At 54.8% G+C, this 24,417-nt stretch overlaps 2 protein-coding genes across 2 annotated transcripts; both read left to right on the top strand.

The window, feature by feature from the left end:
- Positions 1-1,593: 1,593 nt before the first annotated feature.
- On the top strand, positions 1,594-8,568 carry MC1R (melanocortin 1 receptor). The gene is made up of 2 exons (XM_079119169.1): positions 1,594-5,604; positions 7,243-8,568. Coding segments are annotated over exons 1-2 (942 nt in total). The 5' UTR covers positions 1,594-4,663; the 3' UTR covers positions 7,244-8,568.
- A 227-nt stretch (positions 8,569-8,795) lies between these two features.
- On the top strand, positions 8,796-17,651 carry TUBB3 (tubulin beta 3 class III). Its single transcript, XM_079118473.1, has 4 exons — positions 8,796-8,950; positions 15,156-15,264; positions 15,706-15,816; positions 16,557-17,651. Exons 1-4 carry the CDS (start codon positions 8,894-8,896, stop codon positions 17,630-17,632), a joined length of 1,353 nt encoding a protein of 450 aa, XP_078974599.1. The 5' UTR covers positions 8,796-8,893; the 3' UTR covers positions 17,633-17,651.
- The last annotated feature ends 6,766 nt before the right edge of the window (positions 17,652-24,417 follow it).

The raw sequence follows: 24,417 nt of genomic DNA, 5'->3' as shown, positions 1-24,417 counted from the left end.
CGCGCGTGAACTCTTCTTCCAACACTCAGCTCCACCGTAGCACTCAGAGGAGTCCAGAGCCAACCCCGTGGCCGATGTGGGGTCAAATTTGGAACACAGGGCTCCAGTGTGGGTCCCTGCTGAACGCCAAGTCTCCACACACTCCCTGGTGGTGTGGGGTCTTCAGGCTTGTGTTAAGAAGAGACACTGCATGGCTGGCCCTCAGGGTCACACTCTAGTTCTTTCTGAGCAGTTGGGGATGATGTGTTGGGGTCACTCAGCCGAGCACTGCAGTCTGTCCAAACTCAGGAGTTTTGAGCTTTCTGAGCACACAGTCTACTGTTGAACTCCAGCCCAGCCCAGTACTTGTATTAGAAAACTTGAGGGCTGGGATGCAGCTCAGGGATGGAGCACTTGACTGGCATGTCCAAGGCTCTGGGTTCCACGCCCAGCACAGGAGGGAAGAAAGGAAGCTAGGAAGCTTCAGGGGCAATGTCCAGAGTTGAAGGAGAAGCCCAAGAAACAAGTTTTAGGAAGAAAAATGCCCTAGGCAGGTCGGGGGGTACATGACAGAGGTAAAGGGGATGAACCAGGAGCTCTGATAAGACCCCCAGCCTTAGGAGGACTCAGCAAGTGCACACCAGTGCCTCAACACCATGGTGCCTGTGAATCGAGCCAGGCACATCGGTGCACACTGAAATCCTGTGATCTCAGTGATGGGAGGCTGAGGTTAGGGCTGTTGGTAGCTCAGCGGTAGAGTGTGCTTCAATCCCTAACCTGTCTGGTTCTGGAAGGGTCAGGAAGCTGAGGGGTTGCCCCTTCACAGCCCTGACTTCCACCCAAGGAGGGGCCAGGAGGAGGTGCAACCCCAAGCTTTATGTTGGCCTGAGTTTGGCAGGGGATTCCACCCACCTCCAGGTTGGGTAACACCCCAACACACACAGCTGGGGTGACCTGTGGTAAACTTCAGGCAGTGGGGAGGGGAGATCTGCTGGGACAGGGTTTGTTCTCTGGAAATGACAGGCAAGCAAGGAGAACCTGGTGCCCTTCCTCTTACTGCCTGCCTTAAGTCCTTTGGGGCGGGTGTGATATCTGGAGCTGTAGCAGCCATCCTGCAACCAGGAAGCAATGGGCTCTGAAATGAAGAGCCAGCACTCCAGGGTGAGTGAAGCAGAAAGAAGTGGTCCTGGGCCTTGAGGAAGCAGCTCAGCGAGAGGCCCTGGAGTCCACAGCGTTTCAGCAGCGCCACTTGGGTTTAAGCAGTGCTGCAGCTGAGCACTTTCCTAGTGTTGCTCACATCTCCTCTGAACAGCCACAGGCCTAGCTGCTGAGCAAGCCAGGGCTAATGGCAGGCCTGGCTCCTCTCTGGACCCCTTGGCCACAGCAGGAGGCCCTGTGTGATGGGCAGGGTTGCTGACCAGCTGCACCTTTCTCACTGAGCCAGACAGGGTGGGTACCTGGGAGCAAACCTCCCTGTCACCTCCCAAACAGGGACTTTAAAGGACGCTGACGTCATCGAGACATGGCGACCCATCCTTCCTGAGAAGCCATGCTTAGCCACAAGGGTCAGGCAGTGGTCCCGCCATCCCTGTGTGGCCTGGCTGGAGCCACGGATCGTGTGCGGGCACCAGGGTACTCAGCAAAGGCCAAGTGTGTCCACCTGGTGCCAGACAGGGAGCTGCGCTGAGGGCCAGTCTCCTGCCTCCAGGGGTGCCAAGACAGCCAGGGCTCCTTCCCACAGAGCCTGCAGCATGTGTCCAGTGAGATCCAATATGAGAGTCGGGAGGCAGCGTTGTCTTGTTTCTGATGCCCGCCAGCTGGGTCTCATGGGAGGAAGGATGTGGTCACCTGGACAAAGCCTACCCCAGTCTCATGCCTTTGAAGTCTCCAGCTGGGCAGAGGTGGGTGGGGAAAATTGCATCCCTCTCAAAGGCCTTGTTCATGCAAGTGGGAACACCCACATCCCTGAGATGTGGCCGGAAGCAGGGCGTGGGGGCTGCTTGCCTGCCACTGCCCCGAGGCGAACAGTGGTCTGCAGTTGCTGGTGCCTGGGCTCCACATAGCTTCAGGGCCAGTGATACAGCACAGCCCTCTTGCTGGGGACCCCACTCCCCTGGGCAGTTCTCAATAAGGGACAGTGGTCATGGAAGCAAAGAGCTGAGCTGAGAATTTGGCAGTGTGGGCCCTGTCCTCCATGCTGGCCACGGGGGACTCAGCACTGTGCAGCCTTTCAGTGAGGGCTTGGGCGGATTGGTGAGCTGCCAGAAAGAAACAGTCCACCAGCGTGGAAAACGGTCAGATCCACTAAAGGTGGACACCTCATGGCACCAACATGCCCCTTGGCCCCCAGAGGACAGGCACCAAGGCTTCAGCAGCACTTGGGCCATCCAAGTGACCAGAAGCCATCCAAATGCCAAGCATGATCTCCTCACATAATGGATACCACATGGTCTAAATGGGAAGATTTTAATTACCCATAATAACAAGGATGAATCTCAGTGTGAGTCAAAATATGAACAAGAAGGTTCCATTTATATGACCTTCCAAGAAAGGTAGAATCCCCCTGTGGTGTGGAGGTCAGGACAGTGACTTGCAGGGGCAGGCAGGCAGGGACCCCAGGCTGTTCTTGGGCAGGTGCTGCTTCCTGGTGCCTTCAGGTTGGGGCATCTGTCATTCTGCGAGTTTGCCGTTTGTGGATTTTCATTCGTATTGTTCTTAAGTGTTCCATAAGTGAAAATGAGATGCTCATAAGCTGCAGAGTGGAGATGTAAGGAGAGTTTAACAGGTGTTAAGGGTGCTGCCCTGTGCTTTCACACGCCAGTGTGGTGTGTGTGGCGTGGCCCAAGTCATCTGGCAGTGGGGTAGATGAGGGAGTGAGAGAATGGATTCTAGCATGAGTATCACAGTAACAAATGCTTTAAAGACACCCCAGGGTTTCTTGGTGTAGTGGCCACACCCGTCATCCCAGTGACACCTGAGGCCAAGGAGGATCACGACTTTGAGGCTAGCCTTTGCAATTTAGCAAGGCCTGCTTCAAAATAAAAGGGCTTGGGGGTATGGTCCAGTGGTAGAGGGCCTCTGGGTTCAATCCCTAGTACCACCAATATATAAATAAATAAATCATAAATAATAAAAAGGTTTGGGGATATAGCTCAGTATCAGAGCACCCCTGGATTAAATCCCTAGTACCACAAAAGAGAACCTAATTTTTAAAAATGGGCTGGGGCTGTAGCTTATTTGTAGAGGGCTTGTCTAGCATGTGCAAGACCCTGGGTTCAGTCCCCCACAATGTAAGACACAAACGCACACACAGATGTATCTTGCCCAGGAAGTGCTGGGACACCTGGAGGGAGCCCAGCAGATGCCCAGGTGGGAGCAGGCCTGCCTTCCCCACCCAGGCGAGGGCTGTGAATGACTGGTCGCTCACCTGCCATGGTCCACTAAGGCCAGAGGCAAGACTCTGCCCTGATGTGGCCCCAGCTCCAGGTCCTGATGCTCCCAGAAGAAATGGGTGCCACCAGGGAGGGGCAGGCAGCTGCAGCTGGTGCCCCAGTGAGCGGCACGCCTGCATGCTGACAGGGTGCTGGTGGACTTCAACAGGACGCCCTCAGTCTAGTCTCCAGTAAGCCACAGTCCTCCACCAGCCCCCAGGGTGCTGCAGCCAGGGGGAAGAGCTGCCCTAGTGTCACACGCTGGTCCCATGGGGGTGTGTCCAGAGCTGTGCCTCTGCTGAGACTGTGACTCCTGCCTTGACAACTTTCTGAGACTTTAATCATTTTACATGTTCTCAGGATGGCAAGTGTGGCTCTGGTGGGACTCCACTCACAGCAAAAATGTAAAAATGAATAAAAAAGAAAGAGATCTATAAAGCCAGCACGGTGGTGGGCAACTTAGGGAGCCCTTGTCTCAAAAAAGAAAAAAAAAAATTCCCAGAGGTGTTGGTGCCACTTGGCACACACCATGGAGCAGAGCCAAGCAGCACAGGGAGTGCAGAGGAAGCCGAGATGAAGCTGCAGGAGAATCAGAAGTTTCGCAGAAGGGGGTGCAGAGGCAGGACTGTGGCGAGGGGCAGGAGCACGGGAAGGTCAGCAGGGTTTTGACGTGGCACTGTGCGCAGGAGTCTTCGGGCTCTGGCGCCTGCTGGGTGCCACTCGCGCCCCTGGCGGTTGGTTCCTGGGGCGCTCACGCATCCCAGGCGCACGCCCATCATGTGCCACCCTCTGGAGGAGGGGCTCCGCAGACAACTTAAAAGATGCAGAGAAAGGCTCCATTCTTCCTCAGCCCGCCTCTGGCCCAGGGAGGCAGGCGGCCAGGCAGAGTTATCAGAGGCAGGTGACCTAGAGTATGGGAGAAGACGAGAAGCATAGAAATGTCCCAACCCGAGCAGCCTCCAGAAAAGAGGCAGGGAGGCCAGTGGAGGACTAGGTTTGCTGGCACTGTGAACTGAGGCTCCATTAGCAGAGGGTCCACACCGCAGAACTCAGGATCGGATCCTGGCCAGGAAGTGTCTGGACTCTGCCCAGGCCATGCCTATGCCAACTTTGTCCAGCCAGTGAGTATGAGCAGGACGTGTGTGAGTGACACCTGAACCCTCCTGATGCACAGTGAGTGGAGCAGGATGCCTGGAAACTGACAGCTGGAGCAAGCTCCCCCATCCACCCACCACTGCTCTGAGGACAGGACTATGCCTGTACAGAGGAGGCTCCTGGGCTGTCTCAACTCCACCCCCATGGCCACCCCTCAGTTCCGGCTGGCTACCAACCAGACAGGCCCCCAGTGCCTGCTGGTGTCCATTCCTGATGGGCTCTTCCTTGGCCTGGGGCTGGTGAGCTTGGTGGAGAACATGCTGGTGGTGGTTGCCATCGCCAAGAACCGCAACCTGCACTCTCCCATGTACTGCTTCATTTGCTGCCTGGCCCTGTCTGACTTGCTGGTGAGCACCAGCAACGCACTGGAGACTACCATCTTCCTGCTGCTGGAGGTGGGTGCCCTGGCAATGCCAGCCGCCGTGGTGCAGCAGCTGAACAATGTCATCGACGTGCTCACCTGTGGCTCCATGGTGTCCAGTCTCTGCTTTTTGGGTGCCATTGCTGTGGACCGCTACATCTCTATCTTCTACGCACTACGCTATCACAGCATTGTGACGCTGCCCCGAGTGCGGTGGGCCATCGTGGTAATCTGGATGGCCAGCATCCTCTCCAGCACCCTCTTCATCACCTACTACAACCACGTGGCCGTCCTGCTCTGTCTCGTCACCTTCTTTCTGGCCATGCTGGCACTCATGGCAGCTCTCTACATCCACATGCTTGCCCGGGCATGCCAGCATGCCCGGGGCATCGCCCGGCTCCACAAGAGGCAGCGCCCAGTGCACCAGGGCTTCTGCCTGAAGGGCGCTGTGACCCTCACTACTCTCCTGGGTGTTTTCTTCCTGTGCTGGGGCCCCTTCTTCCTGCACCTCACCCTCATCATCCTCTGCCCCCAGCACCCTGCCTGCAGCTGCGTCTTTAAGAACTTCAACCTCTTCCTGGCCCTCATCATCTGCAACTCCATCGTCGACCCTCTCATCTACGCCTTTCGTAGCCGTGAGCTCCGCCTGACACTCAAGGAGGTGCTGCTGTGCTCCTGGTGAGCAGGGAGGGTGGATTCTGGTCTAAAGCGCAGGGTGCTGGGCAGAGTAAGATAGTGGTATCCAGCGGCCCGAGTGCTGTGTGCCCTTGGATAGGCTCTTCCTTTCCAGGTCCTATTTATCAAGGGACAGACTAGACGATCTCTAAAGGTGCGGAACCACAGACCTGGCCCAGGGAGAGGGGAAGTCTGACCTCCAGGACCATCCCTCTAAAGCAGTTGTGGGGAGTGGAGGAAGCTGGGGAGAGGACAGCCTCGGGCCCTGGGCAGCAGGGGCAGACAAGGCTCCTGAGGAGACAGCCTCTGTCCTAGGGTGGTCCGCCTCCACCCGTGAATAGGCAACTCCACCATCACTTGGCTTTCACCGCCAGCTCCTGGGGCCTGCGCCCTCAGCAGCTGGCACAGGAAGTCTCTGGGTTAGAAGAGCAATGGGAGCCATGGAGAAGGGACACTGCTCCTGTCCAGAGTCTGAAGAAAAAGGGCTTTGTGACCAGAAAGATCCAGCCGCAGTCGTGCAGCAGGCTGCTCTAAAAAGTGAGCTGTGGGGACTGGATTTGCAGGATGGGCCTAATTGCATGGGGGAGGGAAAGTCCACAGAGTGGGGCTGACCATCTGAAGGCCAGTTTGCAGGCTCAGTGGAGACCCGAAAGTGTGAGTCTGGCACCACACTCACCCCAGGCATGGGGCTCCAGCGAAAGCATGCTCTGGCTGCAGAAGAGACTGCTGGCCTGAATCAGCAGCCAGTGCCTGGCCTCAGGACCAGGAAAGAGTCTGGTAATAATGTTGTGCTCAGGTTCAGCCTGACCACTATCTGTCTGGCTTCTTCCAGAAGTTGCTTGAAATCTGGGTCAGGGGAAGGCAGGGACAGGAGTTATGATGGGGAAAAGGGAATCCCAGAAACCATGCTGCCTACCCAGGGGAAGAGACCACAGTCCCAGCGGCCTCCAGTGTCCAGGGAAGAGCGTGTGGACCTCAGACCCTCAACTCCTTCTTGGCTGTCTGTCTCTCTGTGGCTGCAAACCCCGATACAGAGCCAAGGACACATGCTCAGCAGCCCCCTCCCCCAGTCACCCCCATGGTGATACGACTCATACCACACAGGCTGCCTCTGACCCAACTACACACTGGTAGTATCAGGATCACCAGTCCCAGCCCCCGAGGTGCACATACTTGACCCCAACCAGAGCATGCCCCTTTCCTGTCCCCATCCCTGCAACCCCCAGCTATGGCACACAGTGAATAGGATCATCTCATCTACTATGAGATGCCCAGAGGGGCCTGTGGTCCAGGGTGGAACAGGGGCTAGGATCTGTTCTCTGCTAGGCACTGCCCTCCTGGGAGCTGGGTCAGTGCTCGGCCAGCCCTGGGAAATATTTAGACAAGGCCTCTGATGATGGGATGAGTCTGCCTGGGGACTCAGGATGTCCAAGAGCAAGCTCAGGGCTGTAGGCGAATTGGGGTGAATTATACTGCTTGGTGTTAGGGAGTGGTCGACCCCCTGGGCCCCTCCTCTGAGGCGACCTAGGCTTCTCACTGAGACAGCAACCTCATTTTCCTGCATAGACGGTGGACGTCAGTAGACCTACTCCCTGGGGCAGGATCTGTGGGAGCTATTGTGTACTGCTAACCTTCTCTCAGACAGGTCTAGTAAGCAGCCCCCACCATGCCATCAGCTCCAGCGCTGACTGCTTGTTCCCGGCAAGGCCCATCTCTGCTGGGAGACAGAACAGTGAGTCAGCCTTCAGCCTGGCATCAGAACCCTCTGGGGACAGAGGGGGAGCTGGCTTGGTCTGATGCCATCCCAGCAGAGAGGTAGTCCAGGCCTATGGATGGTTCCAAGCTTCTTCCCTTGTTCAGACAAGGAGGCACAGCCAAATGCTCACCCAGGACTCCTTGAATGGGGACAGCTGGAATCCAACCACAGAAAGCCACATCATGGACACACCATGGGGGAGGGGCACATCTTGAGAACAAAAGACCCATTTCTATGCTTGCCAAAGTGCAGAGCTTCTCCTGAGAGGGCAGAGAAACGCGACCTCACCACAGAGCACTCCTGCAAGACTGGAGGGCTTGTTCTCAGCTGCTGGCTTGTGAAGTGGATGCTGCTTGGGGCACTACCCACTGTGGTGCTGCCGGAGACCCTTCCTAAGGGATTTCTGTCATCAAAATGTCAGGAGGACCTCATTATAAGATGCCACTGTAATGTCTGGCCCTAGATGAGTACTAAACCAGTGCAGTAAGTATGTATAGGGTGGGGCACGGCCACTCACCCTCTCCCTCCTCTTCTGACCATTGGACTTCTCTACCAGATGTTCCCGACTCCATGCACACAGCTTCCCTAGGTAGGCAGTTCCCGATGGCTCCAGGCCTGCTCCTTGCCCTCACTTGTAGCAAAAGTCCAAGGATATAGGTGACATCAGGGAACAAGTCAGTCAGAAACTGCTGCCCACTACCTTCTGCCCTGGGGGGGGGGTGGTCCACTGTCTGGCTTATGTACCTTTAGGACGATTCCTGAGGTGGATATTCATAGAGCAGGGGCCGTGTGCCAGGCACTGGGGATGCCCAGGAGTACAATGCCTCCTCACAGCATCCCACTGGGGAAGGAGGACAGGTGGCGCCCTCCATTGCCACGACATTGACTCTGAGCTGCACACATAACTGCCGCCCTCTGTTCCATAGCTCTCCTGACTTGGATGTTTCTGGGCCCCGTCTGAAGCTTGCTTTCTTCTTAGTGGGTTCAGGGTCTGCTCCAGCACTTCCTGCCTCGCCCACCCCTACGGACCGACCCGGCAGAGAACAGAGTACCTTGTCTGCCACAAGACAGGGACCCGGGAAGATGGGGGTTGGTTCCTAAGCGGATGAGGAGAAGAAAGACCCTCCTCACAAAGCCTTAGGGTGGGGCTGCAGCAGCGGTGGAACCCAATAGGGCAGCTGCCGCGGGAAGGGATGTCCAGGGCCACGGGGAGCTCTATTGTCCTCCCCGGAGCCCCTACCCGCACAACCGGCCCCTCTGGGGGCCAGCCCCTCCTTTCAGAGGCACCGGCCCGGCCCAGTCCCGGCGGCGGGAGTAGCGCCGCATTGCGCGGGCGGAGCCGGGATGCGCGGTGCTGATGCTGCAGAGCCGGTGCCGCATTCTGCGGCGGCGCCCCGGGATTGGCCGCGCCCGCTGATGTCAAGCCGGCGGGGGCGGGGCCGGCGCTATAAGAGCGGGCGGCGGGGGCCGCCGACCCTCCGCAGCCCGCCCGACTGTCCGCTCGCGCTCCGCCGCCGCCCGCCCGACGCAGCCAGCATGAGGGAGATCGTGCACATCCAGGCCGGCCAGTGCGGCAACCAGATCGGGGCCAAGGTGAGGACACGCGCCGCCCCCGCCCGCCCTGCGTCCCGGCGCGGGCCGGGCGACCCCCGGGCGGCGGCCCGGGGCAGCGAGGCGTGGTGCACCGCGGGCTGCACCCCGCGCCGCTCCCAGCCCGGAACAAAGGGATGAGCGTCGTCCCCCGCCCTCGCCCTGCGTCCCCACCCCGCCTTTCCTCAGTCCTTCCCCAGGTGACCTCGGCCTGTTGGGGGTCAGCACACTTCAACCTCTAAACCTCAGCTCCATCTATGCCTTCTCCTTCCCCCGGGGGCCTCAGCAGGCCAGCTGGGGGACTGCCTGGGCGTGGCGCTCTTTGGGGCCGCACCTTAGCCTTGAGTGAGGGATAGGGTGAGCAGCTTTGGGTGGGGCTCTCCCCCAAAGCCATAATCATTCCCTCTGCCCAAACCTTCACTGGAGGAACAGGATGTCCTCCAAGGGACACAGCCACCCTCCTGTCCCCAGCCTTGTTCTGACAACCCTAGCTTCCCAGCCCCACCCTATTCCTTTGTTGGAGTAATTGGGCCTGTTCTGGGGTGACCTTGGTCCAAAACTGGACTCTGCTTTCCACCCTGCTCTTTCTGGGCAGAAGCCCCCCTGCCTCCCTGGACCGCGCCCACCCAGGGCATACCACTCCAGCTTGGACACCGGAACAAAGGGTGGTCCAGGGATGGAGGCTGCATCCCCCTCCACTTTCCCTCATTGTTAGTTCGCCTCACAGATGTCAGACTGAGCCCAGGAAAGGTGTTGGTGTGTGACTGCATGGAATTTCAGGTGTCCTCATCCCCTCCCAAACTGTGTGGTAGCTGTCCTGTCCCCAAGTCCTGGAAGGGTGTTCCCTGCCCAAGGTCACACAGCAGGTGGAAGACAGCTGGCTGTCCCCTTGGCTCTATCCCTTGCAGACCCGGGGTTGGGCTGGGTGGATGGAAGCGTCCGTCCGCAGAACAATGTGGAGGGACAGGGCTTTGTCAGGACTGAAGCCAGGGACCCAGCTCAGGGATGCTGTGGAGCTAGTTCCCAGGAGGACCTTGGGGGAGACAGGTCCTGGAGGGGAAGGGGCTGGGCAAGGACTTCCTCGGGAGACTGTTACCATGGAAACCAGGCAGGAACAAAAAAGCTAATTACAATGGGCTGGGGCAGCCACGTGGCTGACATGTTAATTGCAAGTTCAGCTCTAGGGTGGAGATGCCTCTGATGGGGGGTGGGGGGGCCAGTACCTGGGAGACTCCCTAATCACTAGAAGAGACAGCTGTGTCCCTCTAGGAGGGATCCTGGGGGAGGGGAGGCCTGAGGGCCAGGGTTCTCAGATCTAATCAGGACTCCTGGGGCAGTCTGTGACAGCTGCCCTGACCTGATGGGAGGGGCTGAAGACTCCTCACTGTGGTCACAGGGCCAGGCCTGCTCTGAACATCTGCTCCTGAAAGAGTCAGAGGTTAGTTTGGGGGAGGGAGGTTTGGCAACCCTGAGGCCTGCCTGGTGACCCTGCTCCTATTGCTAGGACTGGCCCAGCACTTAAATCCCACAGGCAGACATCAGGCAAAAGCTCAGGGCTAGAAGTCAAGTCTATACCCAGTTCCTCATGCAGCCTACAGAGTGCTGGACAGTGTCTTAAGAACTAGACTATGGACCTTAGGTTTGCCTGTTTTTATTCCTTTCGAGTTGTTCTTCTTAATTTGTTTAAAAATTTAATTTCTGTCTTGGGCGTGGTGGGTGCATGCCTGTGATCCCAGCCACTGGGGAGGCTGAGCAGGAGGATCACAAGTTCAAAGCTAGCCTCAGCAATTTAGCAACACCCTAAAATAAATAATAATAATAATAATAATAATAATAGAGCTGGGGTTGTGGCTCCGTGGTTAAGTGTCCCTGAGATCAATCCCCAGTACCAAAACAAAACCAACCACAACAATAAAACAATTTCTGGCCAGGTATGGTGGTGCACGCCTGTAATCCCAGTGGTTCAGGAGGCTAAGGCAGGAGGATCAAGAGTTCAAAGCCAGCCTCAGCAACTTAGCGAGACCCTAAGCAATTCAGTGAGACCTTGTCTCTAAATAAAATACAAAATAGGTCTGGGGATGTGGCTCAGTGGTTGAGTTCAATCCCTGGTACACACACACACACACACACACAAATTCTGATTGGGTGTGGTGGTGCAGCCTCTAACCCCAGCTATTCCATAATCCCTGCTGAGGCAGAAGGACCCCACGTTGGAGGCCAGCCTGAGCAAGTTAGTGAGACTGTCCCAAAATATAAAGGGCTGGGCATGTTTATCAAAGGTAGAGCACTTGCCTGGTGTGTGGCGGCCCGGGTTCAATCCCTAGGACTAAAAGGAAACAAACAAACAAAAACAAGCAAACAGGCAAATTTTCTTGGGGGGGAGGGAGATACTTTCCTTTTCCATTCCCCCCTTTGTGGTGATCAGTGATCAGTGTGAAGCAACTTAGCAGTTCCCTTCTGCAGCCCCCCAACCCTGCCCTGGAGGGTCCAAAGAGACCAAGCTGGAAGCCCCTGGGCTGGTCCTGTGTGAAGGATTCATCTGCTCGGCCTCTACCCCAGACCACAGGACATTTCTTGGCCATTGTTGCTTGCCAATGGTACAGCTGGTGGCAGGGTCCCTGTCATGGGCTGCATTTCACCTGTCTACTCGCAGCAGGTGGGCAAGGGGCCGCTTCCCTGCTCCTGGGTTCCTGGGTGGGCCCGGCTCAAAACAAAGGGCCAAGGGCTCCAGGGGGTGCCTGGCTGGGTGCGTGGGTGGAGGCAGGGCAGGGTGGGCGGCCAGGAGCCGACGCTCGGCAGACGCAGCTGAGCAGAGCATTGGCTGCTCGTGAGAGCCACCGCCAGCGCGAGCTGCTGAAGCGCCGTCCTAGGGGCCGTGTTCCGTCATCCCAAAGGCAGTGGCGAGATGGACCCCCGCCCCCAAGGACAGGACAGCGGAGCTCCGGGAAGCTGAGTCACTCGCCCGGATCACGCCACAGGTTGGGCAGAGCAGGGTTTTAGGTCCAGGTCTGTCGCAGAAACGGCGTGGTCACCACGGGGTGGGCGAGGACCAACGTCTCCCCCAAGCAGACGAGACCAGACGGCGCCCTGGTTCCCTGCCGGGTCTGGGCCCGACCCCGTCCTCCTCCCGGGCAGGGCAGTCCAGGCTGGCCTCGAGGCGCCTTTGTCTGGCGGCGGGACGGGCCGGGAGGACTGGGCGCCCGCCCTCCGCCGTGGGCGGGGCCTGCGGGCGGGGCCCTGCCAGCCCTGGGCGGGAGCTTCGCCGCCCGGCGCTCGGGGCCCAGCCCGCGTCCTCCGTCCTCCGAGGCTGCGGCGCGGCTGCTGTGGACGACCTGGGGTCCCAAAGCAAGACTGAACCCGGAACCAGGGATCCGTGCTACGCCTTTTCTGCAATCATGCTATTTAATTTTCAAAATCATATTGCTTTGTTTATTAAACATGTTACATAATGTATTTTACTGATAAGATTTTTAGATTTGTTTAATCTGAGTGATGAACTTGGGGAAGTTGTACCACTGAGTTGCATCCCCAGTCCCTTTTTCTTGATTTTTCACTTTGCGTCAGGGTCTCATGAATTGCCATCCTTCTGCCCCAGCCTCCCAAGTCTCTAGAATTACAGGTGTGCACCACTGTGCCCACCGATTTTTTTTTTTTTTTTTAACTACAAATGCAATGATCAATATGTTTTTCCTGTAAAAAGTTGAAACACTGCAGAGTCTGATGGCTTTAGTCTTTGGTCCCAGCTGCTAGGGAAGACAGGGGGATCAAGAAGGTCACTTAACCTAGGAGTTCAAGGCCCACCTGGGCAACGTACTGAGACTTGGAAGGAAAAAAAAAAAAAAAAAAAGGAAGAAGCACCGCAAATGGGAAACACCTTTCCCCTCTGGGTCCTACTCCCCAAGCCTGGACACAATTTCCTATTCTTCTGGTCCATATCATTTAATTACCTGTGCATGTGGTTTTAAAACTTTAAATAGCACTGAAGGTCTTGCTAGCAGTGAAAGCCTGTGGAAGGCTTTCTTGTCAAGCCTGGGCCAGTCACTTGTGAGTGTCATTGTCTCACCCACCCTGTCAGGGTTGAGACTGGTCCCCTCTCTGGGGAGGTTTGCTTCTCATTGGATGCATGGCTACCACGTGTGACTGAGTGTTTCACACACACTCTGTTGAGCCCCTCTCACCCCTGGCTCTGGATTGTCAGCAACCAAACAGTTCTTTGAGACGGCCTCCAGGGTCAGAGCAGAACAGCTCCAAATGCCTCTGACCTTTCCGTGTTTTTATTTCCCTGACTAAAAATTACCACACACTTACTGCAGAGAGAACAATAAAACTTAGTAATGACAAAAGTACACAAGAGGGAAAGAAATCCAGTCCCATCATTGCTGAGAGGTGACCTCTGAAAATAGTCCCTTGGGATAAGCTGCCAGGTTCCTGTTTTATTAATAACTGCTCTGTTCAAACTCTTTATTTTTAACTAATCTTACTTTAGAAGCCAACATGTGCACATGACAATTCCAACAGTACCAAAGAAGAGTGGTCAGTGAAAAGCAGTCCCTCTCCCAGCCCAGAGCCCAGGCACCCCTGTTTCTGTCAGACATCTAAATATAGACAAGCACATGCAAAGGGTTTTCTCCCACCAGCACACGACTCCTGTGTAGAGGCCCTTTGTTTCTGGAGGCCTTCCCACCATTAACTCTTCTGAAAGTCACAGCTGCCCTGAGGAGCAAAGAGGAGGTGATGGGAGGGGCCTCAGTCCTACAAACCTGGGAGTCTTAGGCATGTGACTGAGGAGGCCTGCTTCCTGTCAGGAGACCCTGTGCCCCAAGGAAGTGTCCCTGGGATGAGAGCAGACCTTCTCTGCAGCTCCCTCTCACCTGGGGTGTGTTGTTGTGTGCTGGCATGTGTGCTAATGGTTCTGCATGGCACTAACTATCTGCTATGAGTTATTAATTTGCTTTGCACAGATTAGCTCACTGTATTCCTACAAAGACCTGTTATCATCTGGCTCACTGTATAGACTGCACCAGGGCACAGAAAATCCTGGTGACCTGCCTGAGGTGATGCAGCTGGGAAGAGGTGGGGCCAGGCTGTGAGTCCTCACTCACCATGCTTCTGCATGTGCCCCATGCTACCCTACTCTGCTGCAGGTGTGGGACCAGAGTTTGAGAAGCACTGTGTGTTCTTGTCTAAGGTGGGACAGGTGAGAGCAGCAGGAGGCAGAACATGAACCTCAGGCTACATGTGGACAGGCTGGCTCAGGGAAGTTGTTCCCAGGTGGGACCCTAGTGGCCCAGCTGCAGACCCAGTTGGGGGTGCTTGCTGAGACTGGCTCTCAGGGTCCCTGGAGTCTACCTGGTTGAGGCAGTGTTTTGGTCAGTTTTGTTTTGTTTTGTTTGTTTGTTTTGTTTTGTTTTTTGCTGCTGTGACTAAAAGACCTGACAAGAACAATTAGAGAAGGAAATGTTTATTTGGGGCTCACAGTTTCAGAGGTCTCAGTCCATTGAAGGCCAACTCCATTCCTTGGGGTTCAAGGTGAGGTTGAACATCATGGTGGAAGAGTGTGGTGGAGGGAATCAGCTCACATGATCATCAGAGAGCAGAGAGAGAGACTGCACATGCCAGATAACAAGTATATACCCCAAAGGCACAACCCCCCCGCCCCCCCGGCCAGGGACCCACCTCCTCCAGCTAACGCTACCTGCTGCCTTCAGTACCACTCAGTTAATCCTGTCAGTGGATCAGTTCACTGATTGGGCTAGGTCATTTTTAACCCAGTCATTTCTCCTCTAAGCCTTCTTGCATCGTCTCACATGTGAGCTTTTGGGGGACACTACACATCTAAATCATGACAGGCAGTGCTGAGCCCCAGCACTGGACCCTGCTTACTCTGATGCCAAGGGCTACACATAATGGCTAAGAACATGCCAGATCTGGGCCTGCATTTCCTTGTCTGGAAAGAAGGAACAGTAAAACTATCCTAGGAGGTGTTATCTCTTTGCCCATGAATGCAAAGCTGGGTCTGGGAACCTGGTCTGTGTGGGCAGAGCCCTGGTCCACCCCTGGGCCCTGGACAGCCTGGTCATGCAAGCAGTGGGTCAACTGACAGTTGACAGCCAGGGTTTTTCTAGTCATGGGCTGTGAGACTCCAGGTGGGACGGGGCCTAGTCTGGGGCATGGCTGCTTGCTGACCCTCCTTGTGCCTCTGTTGCAGTTCTGGGAAGTCATCAGTGATGAGCATGGCATCGACCCTAGTGGCAACTATGTGGGAGACTCAGACCTGCAACTGGAGCGCATCAGCGTCTACTACAATGAAGCCTCCTGTGAGCACCTCCCCCTGGGGACGGGGCGCCTGGGCAGGCGGAGTTCTAACATCTCTGCCTCCACCAGGTGGCCTAGAGGCCAACAGGTGTACTGGAGATGGGGCATCCAAACTCACAGAATGAAAATGACAAATCAGTTGACAACCAGCGCAGAGTGAGCTGCAAACATCTACTGGCCATCGGGGCATGTGTGCAGTCCAGAGGAGCAGGCAGTGGGAGGGCCTACAGCCAGGTCACCTGGAGGGCTTGGTTAGGGGCTGTTTGGTAACCAACACAGTGATTTCCATAGGAAACTGGTGAAATATTAACCTGCCCACAGGGATGTGTGACTAGATTCTGCCCATCTAGGGTATCGACCATTTTATACATGGCAGGATTTAGAAGGAAGAGGGGAGTCCTGACTCACTGTAACCACATTACTGAGCCCCCTTCTCCCCTCAGCTCACAAGTATGTGCCTCGGGCCATCCTGGTGGATCTGGAGCCTGGAACCATGGACAGTGTCCGGTCTGGGGCCTTCGGGCACCTTTTCAGGCCTGATAACTTCATCTTTGGTAAGTTTCCCCTGCTATATATGCTCTGAGGGTCCAGCAGCCTGGGCAGGTGAACCCAGGTTGTAGAGGGGCGAGTCAGAAATAGGACAAAGCCTCTTGCAGGTTGGAAATAATCTTTCCAGTTTACACATGGGCACTGGAGGTGCAGAGAAAGGATTCTGTGTGGGAAACACCACTCTTGCATTTCCAGAAGAATGAGGAGTAAAATACAAGTAAGATTTTGGAATCATTACGGAACTGGTGGGACAGAAGCTGGGGACACCATTTATGAGAATGCGGGGAGAGGCCAACACCTCTGCGCCTGTGCCCCGGGCAGGCACCTGTTCACACAGGTGCGGAAAGAGGCCTCACCTCACTTCCTCCTTCCTGACCTGGCACGCCCAGCTGCTGGGTGCTAGTATTCCTCCAGTCCTGAGTTACCAAGTATTCTGAGGTTGGAGGGAAGGTGGGCTGGACATCCAGGTTGCCCTTGGGAGACAGCAAGGCACTGGACTGACCCCAGGGTCTCAGTTTCCTGTCCAGAGTTCTCGATGCTGGGCATCATGCAGCTGGGGCCACCAGCACCCAGTTGCCATGGCCAGGGCCCCTCTGCAGGTGGAGAAGGTGCACGGGGCAGGTTATGTACTTACAGAAAGCAGGCACCAGCTCTTCCACAGTCGCCCTCTGCCGTGCTCAGGCAGGTGCTGATCTGGGCAGCAGGCCCCTGGCCCGGCCTGTCACCTCCTCCTCTTCCCTGACAGGTCAGAGTGGGGCGGGAAACAACTGGGCCAAGGGCCACTACACGGAAGGCGCGGAGTTGGTGGACTCTGTCCTGGACGTGGTGCGCAAGGAGTGTGAGAACTGCGACTGCCTGCAGGGCTTCCAGCTGACGCACTCGCTGGGCGGCGGCACCGGCTCGGGCATGGGCACGCTGCTCATCAGCAAGGTGCGCGAGGAGTACCCCGACCGCATCATGAACACCTTCAGCGTGGTGCCCTCGCCCAAGGTGTCGGACACGGTGGTGGAGCCCTACAACGCCACGCTGTCCATCCACCAGCTGGTGGAGAACACGGACGAGACCTACTGCATCGACAACGAGGCGCTCTACGACATCTGCTTCCGCACCCTCAAGCTGGCCACGCCCACCTACGGCGACCTCAACCACCTGGTGTCGGCCACCATGAGTGGGGTCACCACCTCGCTGCGCTTCCCGGGCCAGCTCAACGCCGACCTGCGCAAGCTGGCCGTGAACATGGTGCCCTTCCCGCGCCTGCACTTCTTCATGCCGGGCTTCGCGCCGCTGACCGCCCGGGGCAGCCAGCAGTACCGCGCACTGACGGTGCCCGAGCTCACCCAGCAGATGTTCGATGCCAAGAACATGATGGCCGCCTGCGACCCGCGCCACGGCCGCTACCTCACCGTGGCCACCGTCTTCCGTGGGCGCATGTCCATGAAGGAGGTGGACGAGCAGATGCTGGCCATCCAGAGTAAGAACAGCAGCTACTTCGTGGAGTGGATCCCCAACAACGTCAAGGTGGCCGTGTGCGACATCCCTCCCCGTGGGCTCAAGATGTCCTCCACCTTCATCGGCAACAGCACGGCCATCCAGGAGCTGTTCAAGCGCATCTCGGAGCAGTTCACCGCCATGTTCCGCCGCAAGGCCTTCCTGCACTGGTACACGGGCGAGGGCATGGACGAGATGGAGTTCACCGAGGCGGAGAGCAACATGAACGACCTGGTGTCGGAGTACCAGCAGTACCAGGACGCCACAGCGGAGGAGGAGGGCGAGATGTACGAGGACGACGAGGAGGAGTCGGAGGCCCAGGGCCCCAAGTGAGGCGGCTCACAGCCGGTGCGGGCTGCAGCCAGCGCCAGACAGCGGCCTGGCCCAGCGCCGCGGAGCTGCTTCCCAGCGCCATCGCAGCACCTGAGGGCTCCCGTGCAGTCCTTCAGTATTTATGGCCAACCCCGCCCCACAGGAGTCCACTGGGCTGTCCTCCCACTTAGGCCACTTCTGTGTTCGTGTTGCTCATTTTGTCTCCTTAATTGTGGCTCCAGGCCTGATGTTTTATGGTTTGTTTTGTTTTTTTACTGGTTTGTGTTTATATTTTGGGGGGATACTTAATAAATCTATTGCTGTCAGATACCCCTGCCTGGTGCTGGAGATTTTTTTTTTTCCTGGAAAGTGGCTCAGAAGGGTGAGGAGAGGTAGCAGGATGGCCCAGTAGGGACAGGCCATGGTTTCCTAGGCTGGTGACTGAGACAAGCCTATGCTGGAAGCCAGGTATCTCAAGAGCAAAGCCCTGGGGAGCTCCTGGAAGTGAGGAAGGGGAGCTGGAGAAGACTAGCCATGTCTGGATAAAGCCCTGTCCCAGAACCTCAGTGCATCTCCTATGACTCAGGAGGAATCCTACTCTCAGGTTTCTCTCTAATCATCTCCTGCTCAGTGCAGTAACTAGCCTCAGACCTAAACTTCCTGAGCTGGGAAGGCAGGGAGGGGAGCCCTCTGGGGAGTCCTGGTGGGGTCAGTGAGGTGTGGCAACAGAACCAGGTGATGTGCTGGCCCCCCACACCCCCTGGTGGACACTTCTTATAGCAGAACTTTGCAGAAGAGATGCTCACCTACATCCCACCACCTCCTACAGGAAAAGAAGCTGAGACCCAAGGAAGCCAACTGCCTAGGGCCCCACGGTGTGTGTGCATTGCTGGCCTGGGGCCCAGACTCCACTTTGCCTCTTTGTGGCCCCTTCCCTTGTAAGCCAAGGCATGTCATCAAACCCAAATGCCCTGTACTCTGCTTGGCGGACCCTGAAAATGGTCTCCAGGTAGTCAGCACCTTCTCAGGTCACCCTTCATGCAGCTTTGTGTGCAGAACAGAGGTCAAGGGGGCTGCTATCCCTGTCTTCAGACCAGGCAACTGAAGCCAAGGGTCACATGTCTGGTTCTGGCCCTGATGTAGGCTGGGCTCTACATCCACCATGGATGGGGACACAGGTGTGCATGCAGTGTCTCAGCTGTAACTGTGTAACAAACCACTCCAAACTTAACCACTCTGAAATAACCATTTACCCTGTTAACTAGGTGATTTTTGATACCCCTTGGTGTTGGCTGGGATAACTCAGAGCCCAAGATCTCACTCTTGAGACCAGCATCCACTATCTACCAGCTGTGCACAGCCGGGATTGTCTGCCTGTTCTGCATGAGTCTCTTCCCATCCACGGTGCTCTTGGGTGGGTCAGCTTGCATGCAGCTGCTTCCAAGGGCACCAGGCCTTCCTAAGGCCAGGCCAGAAACAGCCCAGTGTCACTGTGCTGTGTCCAGTGGGCCAGGTCAGATGCCAGGGAAGGAACTGCACAAAGGTCCAGGAGGTGTGGTCATGTGGGTCTCCCAGTCTGGCATACAGTCTGGATGTCCCAATCCCCTCCTCAGGCCTGCATCCCCTCTTTGGTGATGCCAACTCTGTCTTCCAGGTGCTTGGGCCAAACCCTTGCTGGAGGAAAGCTGTTCACCCCATGGTGGCTGTGAAGCCAAAGATAGTCTCACCCCAGAATCCCCAGTGCATTTCACACCTGCTCTGCCTACAAATTGGGCTGGTGCCATGTTAGAGTGTGGATTTTAAATGTCCCCAAAAGGTCATGTGCTAAAGGTCGGGTTGCCGGCCTGTGGTACTTACTGTTGGGAGGTGGTAGAACTTTCAGGAGGTGGAGCCTTGTGGAAGAAAGTCAGGTCACTGGGGTGTAGCTTTGAAAGGGACTTTGGGACTGGCTCCTTCCTTCTCTTTGCTTCTGCTTTCCAGTCAACATGATGGACAGATTCTTCTCCACTACAAGCTTCCACCATGATGCTGTGCCTTAGCACAGATCCAAAGTGACAGGGCCAAGTCTCAAACCCTGAGCTAAAACAAACCTCTCCTCCTTCTAAGTTGTTTTTCTCAGCTATTTTATCACAGTGACAGCTGACTAGCACACTTGACCTTCAGAATTCCCCCAGAACTCCAATCCCCACATCTGCTGCTATGTCTGCCATTTTGTCTGGTCCTTACTCAGCTCCTGCTCTTGCTGGGCCCCTTCAGACCCTTCTCATATGGCAGCTAGATGTTCCTGGGAGGGCGGTCAGTGCTCACTGTTCCCTGCTCGTACCCTGTAGCACCCACTCCTCAAGTGTTGCAGAGTCGCTCAGCAGCCTCACACATGCCTCTCCTTCCTATTACATCTGTTCTGTTCATACCGCTTTCCTTGATGTTCTTCCAGGGTGGCAGATCACTGATGGCAGGTCACCAGACTGGGCATGCACAGGCAGAGGCTGGGTGGTCATGGGACACAATGATGCAGAGACAGAGGGTGGCATTCTACCTAGGGGTCACTTGCTGCAGCTCTGGGACCCACAATCTCTGTCCTCCTCTGCCCCTCTGGCTTCTCTTCTTGGCCTCTCCCTGCTGCCTCCTCTCCTGCATCACCTCCTAGCACTGGAATGCAGGAAGCTCTGTCTGAAGGTGAAGATGTTCTGCCCCTGACAGGTTGCATCTTCCAAAGAAGGCCACAGAATGTCTTCCACACCACAGGCTCTGTGGCACAGTGGCCTTGCCACTCTCACCTAGAGTCAGAGTCTAGACCCCTCCTCTAGAACTCAGAATGGCCTTTTGTAAGAATAGCTGCAAAAACAACACAACAAAACCCCCAAAGAGAACGTGCATGGAGCTCCATACTTGGGGTCCCCACCTGGGCAATTTGTATGTCATGGTGACCATAATAAAAGGGCTTTTATTTGATGCCACTAGTTTTGGGGTGGGCTGCTCTGTTAGTCAACTTTCCTCCCTGTGACCAAAATGCCCAAGAAGAACAACTCAGAGGAGGAAAAGTTTATTTTAGCTCATGGTTTCAGGGGTTCAATCCATGATGGATCAACTCCATAGCTCTGGACCTGAAATGAGACAGGACATCATGGTGGAAAGACTTAGCAGAGGAAAGATGGTCATCACATGGCAGCCAGGCAGCAGAAGCAGAGCAGGAGGCAGTGACAAGGCATTCAATCCTCCAGTCATGCCCCACCTATCACCCAGGAGTCCACTCAAATTGCTAATCCATCAATTGGATTAAGGTCACTGATCAGGTTACTGGTTTGTGATCTAATCATATCACCTCCTGCATTAGCATAGGAGCTTTTGGGAAACCCCTCATATGCAGACCATAACAGCTGCTATACAGCGATGGACCAGGGCGAGGGGTGGGGGCGGCGCTTTGTGCCGAAAGGAGCAAGAGAATTCCTGCTGGCTTTTCAGAGTCAAAGCAGAAGGGACTTCCTTGTCACATGCATGACCACTATGGTGATGCTCCAGAAAGCTGGCCTGTTTTTAGGTTCAGTTGGATTATGTGGCTCTGTTTAGGGCAGGCCTGTTGAGACTATGCAGGAGTTTAGCCTCTCCACAATCACCTCCTGTAATTTTCGTCCCTTTTCTTTTTTGAGATGAACTAAGTTGAGCACCCTCCTGCACAACTCTGCCCTGACACAGATCTGTCCTGCTACACAGTCTGCCCCCAGCACAGCGGGCCATGCCCCGCTGAGTGGAGCACAGTGGCACTTGGGACAGTCTAGCACACAGCTCATTCCTGGTCACTGTGAGTGAAGGGTGTGGACAATAGGCCCAGGGTACTTCTCTTACTATTCCTCCTGCTGCACCCTAAACGAGGTGGCCACCAAAACTCCTCCCATGACCTGACCCTGCTAAACCCTGTAAAACCCAGACCCTCGTGGTGGCCCGCTGCCATTTTCCCCTCGAAAGTATGCCCCTGCGTGGTTTATTACAGCATCGCTGGTCCGTTAAGTTGTGCCTCCATTTTCTTTTTTCTTTTTGTATTCTCTTTCCTGTGCTTTCAGCAAGAGAGCTGGCAAAGAGGGGGTGGGGGGTGGTGAGCACTGTAGTGTTGCTTTTCTTCAGTCCCCACCCACCACAGTTCAGATAGGTGACTGAAAGGGACTCACAGAGTTGCCACATTGCACAACTCCAGGGTTGTCATAATTGGATGAGTGAATAGTGCCCCTGGAGTTGCACATCCTTGCCATCTGGGAGAACAGCTACCTCAAAGATGCTGGAGAGGCAGGCAGGCATCTTTCTCCTGCACCCACAACTGAAATACCTTTGACCAGTTCCATTTTGCTAAACCTCCTTCTAAGATAAAGAATAACCACCTTTCCACAGAGCTTTCTCCTTGCCAGCCACTCCTCCAGGGCTCTATGCATACATCTCCCTGAACCTTCCCAACCTGTCCACCATCACCCTGAGCAACCCTGGTCTGTCCCCAGAGTTCCTAACACAGTGTAAATAGACAAGCCCTCAGAGTGGTAGGTGGAGCTTTATCCTACTGCCATCCAACAGGACCACCCAGAACCATGGCTTCTGTGAGTAAACCCCCCAGTAAATTGTGCGCTGTACTTTCCTAGACCTAGCTGCCTCTTTTTGACCTCCTGACACCTCCTAGCCAGTTCTCCCACCCCAGGACTCGGTTTTATCTTTATAGGAATTTCAGAGAGAAGACCCTGAGTCCTGCGGAAGGCTGTGTGCCTGCCCTCTGTGCTTACAGTGACCTAGCATCAAGTTTCCCTCCAGAGCACCTGTACCAATAAGAACTACTCTTGGAAAGAAGATGCCAGGACTTCGTGAAATATCTCTTTCTGCCTGTGCTGAGCCATCCTCCACCGACCAGCATCAGAGGGATTTTTTAAAAAAAATTTGTCCTGAGAATTGAGCCCAGGGGTGCTTTACTATTGAACCACATCCCCAGACCTTTCTTCATTTTGATACAGGGAAGTTGCTAGGGCTTTGCTAAAGTTGCTGAGGCTGACCTCAAACTTGTGATCCTTGTGATCCACAGCCAACTGAGTATCTGGGATTATAGGCGTGGCCACACTGGGCTTCACAGTGATTTTTTGAAAATGAAATTGTAGTGAGGTGATGTGGTGTGAGCTATACTCACAGCTACTTGGGAAGTTAAAGCAGAAGAATCCCATTAGAAGCCAGCCTGGGCAAATTCATGAGACTCTGTCTCAAAATGAAAAATAAAATTAAAAGGATTGGGGGTTTAGCTCAGTGGTAGTGTGAACCTGGATTCAGTCCAAAGCACTGAAATCAATCATGCCACTTTATCAGAATCCACCAGGAGAGACAATGACCACAAGTGATGTTAAGGACTCTGAGGGGTCACAGGATGCTCAAACCCTGCCAGTAAGAATGTGAAATGGCACAAACACCATGAGAGAAATTTTAAGTTTCTTAGAATATTGAACACACACCATGTGATCCACTCATTCTGCTGCTGAGTATTTTGCCTAGGAGAAATAAAGGCATATAAAGTCCACAAAAGGACTTGCACACAATGTTTATAAGCCATTTTGTTTGTAATATCGAACACTGGAAACAGCCCAGATGTTCATCAATAGCAATAGAAAGAGTTAACAACTGCTACCTGCACAAAATGAATGAATCTCAAAGTAACTGCTGAGTGAAAGACGTCACACAAAAAAGAGTACATACTATATGAATAGTATTTCTAGGAGATTCTAGAAAATGCAATATAGTGACAAAAAGCAGACCAGTGGTTGTCTGGTGATGGGCAGAAAAGGGACTAAGAAAGGGGACAAGGAACACTTAAAGACAATAGGCAGGTTTGCTATCTTAATTATGGTCATTATTTCTCAGTGTACAATTATGTCAAAATGTATCCAATTGCACACTTACAATGTGCAGTTTATTATGTCAATTGTATCTCAATAAAGAAGAGATAATGAATTTTCAGAGGCTTCCATCCCACAAGTCAGAGCCAACATGTCTATAGCTGACTCACAGTCCCTCCATCTCAAGCCTGTCCTCTTGCCTGCTCTTGGCCCAAACTCTAGCTGCAGGACCTGCTTTTGGTTCCACAGGCTCGCAAGGCTGTCAGTTCCTCAAGGGCTCTGCACTTGAAGTTTCCCTTCTGGATGCTTCTCTCCTGCTTACCCCTGGGGCCCCTGAGCCCAGGTGCCACCTCATCAGCCTTCTTGGTGCTCATCACAGCTCTGATTAGTTTGCTTCTTTGCTTATTGTCTGTCTGACATCCTGAGCACTGGGATCTTGTCTGTCTTCTCAGCACTGTATCTTGGTGCTGTCAGAACATGGCATATAGTTGGTACTCAATAAATGTGCTGTTGAATGAGTGGAGACATGGTCATGACATACTCTACTTAGAGAGAAGCAGACCTTAAACTACGAGTCAGTTATGGGGTCACCTTGTCTCTTCTTGAAGCTGGACCAGCAGCCACTACTTGCACAAACACTGACTCAGGTCACTAGCTGATACCAACACATGGTCGTACAATGGGCTGCCCCCAGAGTGCACCATCTTCCTCTCAGCACTGGCCTTGCCTGGGCATTCAACCCTTCTTTAGTCCATGTAACTAGCACACTGTCCCGGCACTGGTTTAGGACTAGGAGCAGTGAAGGAAGACAACAGAATACTTGCCTGCAGCTCCTAGCTTCTGGTGGTCGTGGAAGGGACAAACAATAGAAGAAAACATACATTTGAGAGGCATCAGACAGTGATGAGTGCGAGGGAAGGATCACCACTGCTAATCTAGTGGGGGAGCAGTGGA

This window comes from Sciurus vulgaris, assembly GCF_902686455.1.
Source record: "Sciurus vulgaris genome assembly, chromosome: 17".
Taxonomy (NCBI): domain Eukaryota; kingdom Metazoa; phylum Chordata; class Mammalia; order Rodentia; family Sciuridae; genus Sciurus; species Sciurus vulgaris.
The sequence above is the reverse complement of the archived record's forward strand: the minus strand, read 5'-3'. Positions and strand labels throughout refer to the sequence as shown.